The sequence below is a fragment of the Suricata suricatta genome, chromosome 7 (assembly GCF_006229205.1).
Source record: "Suricata suricatta isolate VVHF042 chromosome 7, meerkat_22Aug2017_6uvM2_HiC, whole genome shotgun sequence".
Classification (NCBI taxonomy): Eukaryota; Metazoa; Chordata; class Mammalia; order Carnivora; family Herpestidae; genus Suricata; species Suricata suricatta.
In genome coordinates, this window is record NC_043706.1 from 118,542,414 (window position 1) to 118,553,607 (window position 11,194).

General features: G+C 42.8%; 1 protein-coding gene across 1 annotated transcript in view; it reads right to left on the bottom strand.

Moving 5' to 3' along the window:
- Positions 1–4,484: 4,484 nt before the first annotated feature.
- IFNGR1 (interferon gamma receptor 1) overlaps positions 4,485–11,194 on the bottom strand; it is a 20,568-nt gene continuing 13,858 nt past the window's right edge. The window contains exons 4-8 of the mRNA XM_029943236.1: positions 10,638–10,716; positions 9,984–10,154; positions 9,426–9,675; positions 7,111–7,238; positions 4,485–5,273 (exon numbers count right to left, since the gene is read on the bottom strand). Coding sequence (XP_029799096.1) covers positions 4,710–5,273; positions 7,111–7,238; positions 9,426–9,675; positions 9,984–10,154; positions 10,638–10,716 — 1,192 coding nt within the window. The 3' untranslated portion in view covers positions 4,485–4,709. The remainder of the gene's footprint in view (positions 5,274–7,110; positions 7,239–9,425; positions 9,676–9,983; positions 10,155–10,637; positions 10,717–11,194) is intronic.

The following is an 11,194-nucleotide window of genomic DNA, read 5'->3' on the forward strand; positions in this document are numbered from 1 at the left end:
ACCTCTGCCCCTGTCCTCTGCATGAGGAGGAGTGTTCATTTAAAATGTTAGACTTTGTTCAAAACCTTCCAATGTCTTCTCATCTCTTTCAGAATACAAGTCAAAAATTTTATAGTCACCTAGGAGGCACTAGGTAATCTGGCCCCATTACCTCTAAATGCATCTCCTTTACCTCACCTCCCAACCCACAGTGCTCCAGCCCTGACTACCTTTTTGCTGACCTTTGTTTTTATATCAATACAAGTATTTACACTAGGAATTTACTCTGAAATGTATCCTGTAGGCTCCCTCTTTTGTTCTGAAGTGGAATATATTCTTTATTTTTTTCTTAACAATTCTGCAATATAGATTGCTTTTTCTGACGCTGGATAAAGCTTTTTAATTTTCATTTTTTCGTGATTTCCAGAGAAAAAGAAGATGCTGACTTATGCAATCATGTGCAATTTGGAAATCCCCTCTTTTTTTTTTAGTTTACTTATTTATTTTGAGGGAGAAAGAGAAAGAGAGTGAGAGCGAAATAGCTAGCCCAAGATGGGGAAGGGGAAGAGACAGAGGAGGTCAGAGGATCCAAAGCTGACAGCACAGAGCCTGATATGCGACTCGAACTCATGAATCATGAGATCGTGACCTGAGCTGAAGTTGAATGCTTAACCCACTGAGCCACCCAGGCACCCCCAGAAATCCCCTCTTGTTGCTTTGCTTTCTGGGAGTTGAAGGGCAGAAAGATGGATTAGTATTCATGTATTATTTATGAGCAAAGATAAAATATGGCCACACAACTGCTTAGGTGTAATATCCATTCAGCAAGATGTACACTGAGCATCTAAACAAAATTTTAAAACTCTCATGAACCCATACTAAGTAAAATACCTTTTGAATTTCAAAGTAATGACTTTTGTCTTATTTTACTGTAGCATTGTGAGTAACCACCATAAGCAACGCATTAGAGTGTCTTTCCAGCTTCACCTAAGGCTATTTCTGGAGGTAGTCTTCCACTCATCACAGTTAAAGCATGACTTATATTCGAAGACAGATGGAAGGTGTAATGTGTCTTTTTTTTTTTTTTTTTTTTTAACCAGAAGCTAGAGGCATCAGACCACAGTGGGAAAAGCCTGCACTTTGAAGACAGGTAAAGCTTGAGTTCGAATTCCTCAAAATGGATCTCTCTTTGCTTCATCCACTTGTGATGGGTTTCCCAACCTGGTTCTCAAAGCCCTGAGGATGCCATTTCTTATTCCCCTAAATGCCCAAATCCAGAGCACAGACTCAGTTCATTTAATTTCTGGGGTCTCTGGATTCTTTACCTGAACCCATTTAAACATCCCATATTGAAAAGGTATAAACTTTGAATTTTAAGATAAGTAAGTCCTGGGGACTTACCGCACAGCATGGTGACCAGAGTTAATGATGCTGTATTGTATGTGTGAAAATCGCTCAGAGAGTACATCTTAAACGTTCTCATCACAAGAAAAAAAAATTGTAACTATGTGTGGTGAAGGATGTTAACTAGACTTATTGTGGTGATTATTCCACAATATGTACAAACATCAAATTATTCTGTTGTATACCTGAAACTGACGTGTCAACTAAAAAAAACACCCCATATTCCCCAAAGCAGGAGCTCCACCTTAGTACTGCAGAGGGTGTCCTTCCCTCAGCCACATACGACTCCCGCAGACGATCCTGGGCCAGACTGCAGGCTGCAGGTTCCCTGGTCCCAGCTTCTGGGGACTCATCCTAGAGGCACACTTTTCTCGGGCTCTGTGGCACCCCTGCGCCCCACTGCCCCAGCTCCTGCCATCCTGCATGTTTTAGGTGCATTCTGAGTTCCTGCTATACTGTATTCCCAAGATACACCTCTGTGGTTTTTAGTTCACCAGACACCAACTTTCCTGTGCCTCGGTTTCCTCACTCGGAAAATGATGTGTAAGATCTGCCCCACCAGCTCGCGAGGAGGGCTGATGAGAGAAACTGGCCAAACATCTACCTGCCCCAGAGGCAAGATAAACGTGAATCCTCCCTCAGGCTTGGTGAGCGGGGGAGGCTGCATCCAAGCAGGGGTGGAGCCGGCCTGCTGCGCTGTGAGAGGCGGGGAGAGGGAGTCAGGTTGCTTGCCTGTGAGCCCTCCCTGAGAGCAATGGAGATGATGGGAACAAGGCGGCATAACACAGGCAGAATCCTTATGCTTAAATGTCACTTCCTCAAGAGGCGGGATCTCAGCTAGGTCCCCTTGTCATGCTGCGGCTGTACCGTGTGCTTTTCCTTCATTAGATTTGTCCATTTGTTTGTAATGAAGAATTTGAAGATCCGATTGTTGTTTCCTTCCCGCACTTTGGCATCTTATCTTTATTAGGTGCTTGTGTGCAACCGTTTTGAGTATCCGGCAAATGTCTGAGCTGATTTTGTGACTATACTGTGCACCTGCTTCATAGTAAAACCAGGGCAGAGAGAAGCCAAGGGACTTGTTCCAAATCACGTGGTGAGTAGCAACATTAGCGTTCTAACGCAAGGGTCTGACTTCAGAGCGGTTAATGAAGATTAACCGCTAACCCAACCCATATGTGAGCCTGGAGGCTACTGGTGTGTGCTTGGCTCCGTAGGTGAAAACACTGAAAGAAGACATCTTTTAGCCCACATTATTTGAAATTGATCCTTCTCTGAGACTTGAATTTAGAGCACCCCTCTCCAGCCATCGTTTCTAACTAAGGGAGGATGTCAGTCAGGGCCGCCTGTTGCTCAGGCCCCCCCCCCCCCCCCCCCCCCCCCCCCCATTGTGTGTAACAGGCCTCGCTTGGCCTCTAACCAACAGGTAAGATTCCCTCCTTCCTGGAGCTTCTGGCCTGGTAATCCGTGCTCACTCCCCTTATTTTGAAAAGATGGCTTTGCATGGGGTAGCTATGTGACATGATACAAGTTCCCCTTCCTCTCCCAGCCTGTTTCTTCACTTACGAAACACGGGCAATATGGGATTTTACCAGTAAAGTAACACAAGTGGAGCACTCAGCATAATGCCTGGCACACGGTAAGGACTCCGTGTCAGTTATTGCTTGCTCCTCAGCTCCAAATGCCGTGTGACAGAGGCAGAGACTGGAATGATACAGCTAAGATTTAAGGAAAGCTGAGGTTGCCGGCAATCACTAGAGGCTAGGAAGAGGCTGAGAGATCCTTCCCTAGGGCTTTCCGATATAGTCTAGCCCTGCCTCTGAACAGCGGCAGCGCTCAAACTATGTTAATAACCTCGTTTGAGAGAGAGAGAGAGAGAGAGACCCACGCAAGCTCCATACTTAACACAGAGCCTGACTGGGGGCTCGATCCTACAACCCTGGGATCAAGACCTGAGCTAAAATCAAGGGTCAGACGCTTAACCGAATGAGCCACCCAGGTACCCCTTAATCTATACTTTTAAGTGAAGGCAAATATTTCTACATGGTTTGTTAATTTACTCAGAGAGGTATATTACAAAAATTCTTTTTGGTCCATTAATTTATTTGAATCTTAAAATTACTAACCCTCTTCATAACTCCCAAGAACTCCTAGCGTAATACAGAAATTAACTCTTGGTTTGCCTCTCGCTGGGCTCTCTTCACGCTACACGCTTCTCAGGGCTCCCACTCACTCCAACGGCCTCAGCCACATCTTTATGCGGAGATTCCTCAATCTTAATACTCTACAGAAAAACCCACCTTTTTGTTTACCTCCCCAAAGAGCTTGAACAGTGTTCTGTACATTGGATGCTAGATATTGAAATACAGACATAGGGGGCACCTGAGTGGTTCACTCGGTTAAACATCTGACTTTGGCTCAGGTCATGAGTCTTGCAGTTCGTGAGTTCGAGCCCTGCATCAGGCTCTGTGCTGACCGCTCAGAGCCTGGAGCCTGTGTCTCGATCTCTCTGCCCTTCCCCCATTCGCACTTTGTCTCTCTCAAAAATAAATAAACATTAAAAAAAATACAGATAAAAGGACCATTCTTAAAGATTAGGTTATTTTTAGGACTGGTTTAAAGATTAGGTATGAATAATTAGGAAATAATTCTATAGTCTTAATACATGGAAACAAGCAAATGGATAAAAAAATATAAGGTTCACTGCCTGAGTGCTTGAATAAATGAGTACAAAAATGAATATTAAACAATTTTATTTACAAATTCTAAATGCATATTCCATAAAAAATATATACATGTTTCTATTTACATCTTCTTTATTAAGTCTATTGGTTTGAATTAGATTTTAAATTCACTTTTGGGAAACTTCCAGGATTTCTTCTAAAAGGGAGCATTTAAAAATACTACAGACATGGACTTCCAAAAACAAATACCAACCTAAGAAGAAAAAACAAAACTAGTTTACACTTGAAGTGATTAGAAATGACCTGAGCTACCTCACCCGCCACCACAGGAAGCAGGTTCCTAGAACGTTCACTGATCACGCAAGCCCGTCTGGCTGGAAAGTTCTTATGTGACAACGGCTTGGTTTTTTTTTTGGTTTTTTTTTTTGGTTTGTTTTTGTTTTTACAGGTTTTGCAGTTTTCAGGCCAAATCTGACAGTGCCAGACGAGGCTCTCTGCCCTTTATGTAAACCAAGATACGACCATATTTGGTTAATGTTAACAAAGACGTAACTTCTAAAACCATGATCTCTTCAAGAAGTCGGAGCAGGAAAACTGCTGGGGGAAGGCAGGGCCTTCAAAGCTGGCGCGTCCTCCTGGATCTCAGGAAAACTCTTTGGAATCCGCTGTGAGTCTATAACCAATCAAGGACTCCTTGCCGCCTTCATCCACAAGCAGGTCCACTAATACGTGTGGCTTGTCGTAGCCAAAGGAGGTGGTAGTGTTTCTCGGCATTACGGACTCCTGTCCTTCGGTCTTTGGTTCAGGTTTACTGCTTGGGGGAAGTTCCGAGTCCGATAAGCTCTGCGAATCCACGACGCCACTATCGGAACCATTTCTGGAGTGACAGGAGCTTAAAGTGACAACACAGGTTTCCGACTGGTTACTGTCGGAATGGACAGAATTCTCTGTCAGGACTGGGGTCAGCGGGCTGTCAGGGGCCTTGTCAGAAATCTCTCCTTCAGGGGTCACCAGCTGAAGTGTTTCGTGATGTTCCATTTTTTCCAGATTGTCTTCGGGAGGCGTATCTGAAATTGTTGCTGGAGACAGGTGCTCTTCCCAGACCATCTTCTCATTTTCTGAGACGATTGGTTGGTAGGTGATGGGTGATACACATTTTGATTCGGATTTGGTCTCTGAAGAAGAGGCATTTTTTACCACCGACAGCTAAGGGAAGAAAAATAAATGATTAAGAACCATAAATCGTTAAACTTAAGGGCATGTCCTTAAAAAGAAATGGTCTAAGGGTGAGGGTCGATGAAATAAACCACTAAATGGAATATTTATGGAAATAATAAAATGGCATCTGGTGGATGCCTTCTCTTGCTTTTTAATCAAATATACTGTATTAAGATTAAGAACAAGTTTTTAGAATTTTAAAAAAGTCATCCACCATCTAACTAGTCCATGTTGTTTTTTCTACATGATCTCACACGTATGCACATGACATCTGTAACGGGAGAGCGCCTACTTCTGTTTTCACCTTCACCTTCATGATTACCATTTTATTATAACCTTCACTGCCTCACGCCTTCTCCATACTGATGACTAACTTCTCTAGCAGCAGATACTGAAGTGTTTCCTACTTTTAGGATTTATAGAGCATGCTGAAGTGAGTATTTTTACACATCTTTTTATTTACAAAGTTGCTTTTTAAGAATAAATTCTTGGGGTGCTTGGGTGGCTCAGTCAGGTAAGTGTCTGACTCTTGATTTTGGCTCAAGTCATGATCTCGAGGTTCATGGGGATGAGCCCTACGTCAGGCTCTGCATTGATGGCAAGGAGCCTGCTTGGGATACTCTGTCTCTCTCTCTCTCTGCTCCTCCCCTGTTGGTGTGTGCACTCTTTCTCTCTCTCAAAATAATAAACAAACATTAAAAAAAATAACTTCTCAAAAGTAGAATTACTAAGTCAAAGGCTGTGGCACGTTTATGACACTACTACACTCTGTACCCATTATACGCTTTCCTTCCCTCCAGGGCTGCGTTACTTTTACCAGCATGTACCAGTTTTCCTACTGGAGCTACTGAGAATTCAGGTGTATTCTTCCTTCTCCAGCGGGTGTAAAGTTGTGGACTGCAAGGTGGCTTTGTACTTAATTACTTACTTATCCTTAATTAGTAAGGATAAATACTAGAATTCACACATGAATTATCTCCTGTTGATAGAACTTATTCACTTTACTCAAAGGCAGTGTTTTCAAAACAAATTGAAAAGCCTCCTTTACATATCATCGACATTATTTCTGTTATAGTTCATTCAAATAACTATGATCCTATTACCTGTAAATGTGCTTTTCATCACATAAAGGCTTTTATTTTTGGAATGTTTGTTTTTGAGAGAGCACGAGTGGGGGAGCAGCCTGATGTGGGGCTCGAACCCACCAACTATGAAATCATGACCCGAACCAAAGTCAGACATTCAATGAACTGAGCCACCCAGGCGCCCCACACAAAGGCTTTTAAGTATCAGCCACTAAAATGTCAAACTTCCAGTCTCACGTGTGATCGCCTTTCCTTCTACACTCCAGCCATCAGAGTATTTTTGTATTTCCAGATTTTCAAACGCCATGCTTTCTTGATGCTGGGCACATACTGTCCCTTAGTCCCTGCATAAACTCCTGTCTTTCCCTCCAGATTGTTCAAGCCTCCCCACCTCTGCCACAGCTCACCGGCCCCTCCAGGGTGGCTAAGTCCTCACTGGCATGTACGGAAACCTCTGTGTTTGAACACTACACACTCACTGAATCCTTATCTTTTTCTCCCACTGCACTTTACGCTCCTTCACAGACTTATCCAATCATGCTCTTGTCCTGTGCATACAAACGCACACGCTGTGCAGTAAAAATTATGTGGCTTTGGACGGGTGGTAGATTGAGTGATTTATGATATGTGACACGCTGCTGAACATCATTCGACTTAAAAAAAAAAGTAAGCAGCTATCAAAAAGGTCCAAGTTAACGTGTTAGTGTATATACTGAAAGAAAAAAATTTAAATATGGTACCAAGGACTTGGGTAACATGATGCTTTGTCTCTTGAATGGATTAATCTTCTTCGTGTAACAACATACAAGTACCACGATGAGGACTACAGAAAGCAGGACAGCGGCAACAACCGAAATCCAAACAGAATCTAAAAAAAAAAAGGGAGAAATCACAAAGTAGAATTAAGAGGGAATGCTGCTGTTATCTGGGAGGGAGTGACAGAGTCTCAGCGCTTTGCCCGTCAGGTGATGAACAGGGTCAGAATTGCAAAGAACACTTCCTGCACAAGTCAGGCAGGGTGAAAAAAGACTCAGGTGCCTGGACAGGGTCCCAAGATGATTCTTCCCAGCTCAGCCATACTCCACATTCTCCAACTAATACGTCCATGACGCAAAGTGGGTAGAACAGGTTTTTCATAAAAGGTTTCTTAAAGCCCTGGATATAGGGTGTTTCCAGAGTTACCGTTTTCTTTCCATTAATGAAGCAAAATAAATAAATAAATAAATAAATAAAATGTTAAAAATCTATCCCTTAAGAAACTCTGGCAACATGGACACCTTTTAAAATAATTTCATCCCACTCCTCAGAGTTTTGTTACATTGTATATTTATTTCAAGATTGCAAACACCTGGAAAGACACACAGACCTACGCACAACACACACGGACAGGAAACGCTGCACAAGAACTACACAAACCAGAGACGGTGACGGAAAAGGGGAGAGATTTGTTTCAGAGCACCTTTATCATCACTGCTCTACTGCTGCTTTTTATTTTCAACGCACAACCTTCAGCATTCTATGTTCACCGTCCTCGCTTTCCAATGAACAGTCCTCTACCTACCATGGTGGTGCTTGGCCTCTCTGCTGCCATTTTATTACCTTTAATTTCTATTTCAAAGTCACTTTTTTTGGAACAGTGACTCTGGAAATTACTACTAAGTGAAGGCCTGTATAGTACCCGTTATAGGAGGTGGAAACAACTAAGTTACTACAGCAGGAAAGGCAACGACACGACTACCCTCAGCACTGTGTTTAGAAGCACAGTCCAGACAGGCAGGGACACGGAGCCACAGTGGTGCCACCATGTGGCCACAGTACCAGCCCAGTTTATAATTCACATTAAAAAAAAATCTGAGGCATTTGCATTATTTCAAATGCTGTGTTAATGAGGATTTTATTTTTCAAAACAACACAATCCAAGATGGCATAAACTGCACTGCATTGCTTTGAGTCACCTACTTGAAACCCTCATCCTACTGATCTAAAAGTTATCAGTATTAAGTTTTAGGCCTTTGGTCTAATTCTTCAGCCTAGATTCCCATTCTTTAAGAAGGTATTTGTACCATAAACTTTTTGTAGCCAGGAGATATAGTCAAAAAACAGCCTAACAATTGGAAAAAATATATATACACAAAGACAGTTATCAAAACACGATCATAGAAAAAAAACTGTAAGTGATCTAAAAGTCTAAAATTGAGGAATATTAAGTAGAATATACATTCTACATGATGAAAGTCTACAGACATTAAAAAATAGTATTAATAAAGTATATGAGATAAAATGGAAAAATATTTATAATAAATATTTAAAGCAGTACACAAAGTTGTATATACTATACAATATGATCATGGCTATGTAGGAAAAGAGAACAGGATGAGGAAAAAACCCACCAAATTGTAAGTCAATATTTGGGTGATTGAACTATAGATAATTTTGTTTTCTTCTGGCTTTTCGTATTTTATAAATTACCTGTAACGAACATTCCAATTTTGTAACTGCAAAGAATGGCCCAAATTTTGGCTCAGGTAGCTGCCACTTGAGAAAGTTAGTCCTAAGGTTCTAGTATATGCATCCCCTCACACAAAGGAAAGATAATGAAATGAAATTACTTGTAAATGTTGTCAGTATTTATTTTTGGAGAATCATTTCCAGTATTTATCCAGTTCACATCACACATGCCAGTGAATATTTCTGCTATTGTTTTTAAACTTGCCATCCCCACAAAGAACATTTTAATGGGTACATTACACCCTGTCACGTGGAAATAGATAAGCTGACTTCTGTCACTCCATGTAATCCTGAAATGCAGACATTTACACAGAGTTTTATATGCTGTGTTTCTTTCTTTCCTGCGTCAAAAGGTCATCATGTAGTTTTACAAATTGGCTGTTTTATACCTTCTAATGCCTGAGAAATGAGCTTATTTTTATTTTTGAACTTCTCTGAGGAACAGAACCATTGACTATTTTTACAAGAACAGAGATTTATCGAAACTGCCTCTTTTCAACGCCTGTCTCATCACTGCCTGTATTTAGGAATAAGAGCAGAAACTTGCCTTCCATGCGTTTGCCATCAAAAGCGGTGACACAAACTTCTCTGGACGGGTTTGTTGAAACTCCCCAGATTTCGGAGCTTCCCTCTGCCGAAGCACAGTACTCAGAATTCAGCGACGACACTGGGACAATTAGGTGGCACTGAGTCTCGTTGCAATTATCTTCCTCTACATCCGATATATATGAGCTCTGTATGGGAACAAACCACAACAATGAAAATGCATAGCTTCTTTTATTCTGCAAAAGCACAAAAAGTCACCTACATTTGCCTGATCAAATCCCTGAAGAGAACATATGTGATGAAAGTTGAACCATGTCTGAAAATAGCGTTCAGATCAAATAATAAGTCAATTTGTTATTTCAACACAGCATTATGCTATGTCTCCAGGGAAATGTTGTTTTTAGGGATTACACATTTTAAAACTCAAAAAGCAAGAATGTCCACTGGCCACTGTTAAACCAACAAACGTTCATTAGTCCTATTCCGGGAGTGCTAGAAACAGCTGGGGAGAACTATGAACCCGTCTGTAGGAAGAATAAGGAAGGTATTTTGCAAAGACCCTGGCGTCTCTTAGCAGCAGTGCACAGAAGGGCCCGAAGCGGTCTCTGGCACCGTTCATTCCACCAAAGCGCATGCGGAGAAGGTGGAGAAGGGCAGTCTGTACAGAGCACGGCACCCGCAGGGAACTAAGAACACAACACCGCGTTGGAAGGGACGGGGAGACAGAAAGCTGGAGAGGACGAAAGAGGCCATATGATGAGGGTCTCGCAGGCCAAGCCACGAGAGGGAATTCAGGCCAGATAGCGTAGCTGGTGGGGATTTGCTAAAGGATTCCAGGCGGTGAAGAAATACGGTTAGATGTGCATGTTCGAAGGACAACTCGGCTAAGCCTCTAGGGTGTGTTTTAAAATCTAAGTCAGAGGTCACTCTTCCTGTTTAGAGGCACAACGCCTCAGTCAGAATAAAAGTCAAATCCCTCCGGTGCCCCCAGGGATGTGGCTCCCTGGGAACCTCTGACCTCATCTGCTCCTGCGCTCTACAGAGTCCTGCTGCTCTTCCCGTGCCCAGGGTGCTTTTGCCAGATTCTCTGCCTGAAATGCTCCCCCCATCATGTCCATGGATGGAGCTCACCTCCTAACCTCCTCCAGCGCTGGCCTTGGTAACACCCTCCCCTGCTCTGACCTCCCTACCGAAGACCACTACCAGTCCCAACCCTGCTGCCCGGCCCCCCTTTCTCTTCATTGCGCGTCACCAGAGGTTTGTCTGTACCGATCACTGGGACCTGCTGGTGCCTAGAACACACAGAGCATGTGCTGGACCACCAGTATTAAATAGAGCAGTGGCAGTGCCGTGGAGAACGGACGGACTGGAACGGTTCCAATCCAAACCCAATCCACAGCGGGGCCAGAATGGAAGCGTATCTATCCCACAGCAGTACCACCACCGCTTCTTTCCAAAACAATCGTTTCCCATGATAGCTTCGTGTTATGTTACATTGTACAGAATGTTCATGTTATGTTACATGTATGGTATGTTACATCAGTACCAATGCTCCTCATTTTACCAGTGAAGAAATAAACAGGTCTAAAATCCTTGAATAGAGCCACACAGTTAAATGAGGAAAAGACACCAGTGCTAGTGACGAACTCCAAGCCAGCCCCCTCCACCAGCACGCAGTTATGTTGTGTGTCTGACCCCTAAGTCCTGTCCGAACGTTCTACTTTTGTCACACTACATGCAGAAACAGCTTCACAGAGCAACAGAAAAACT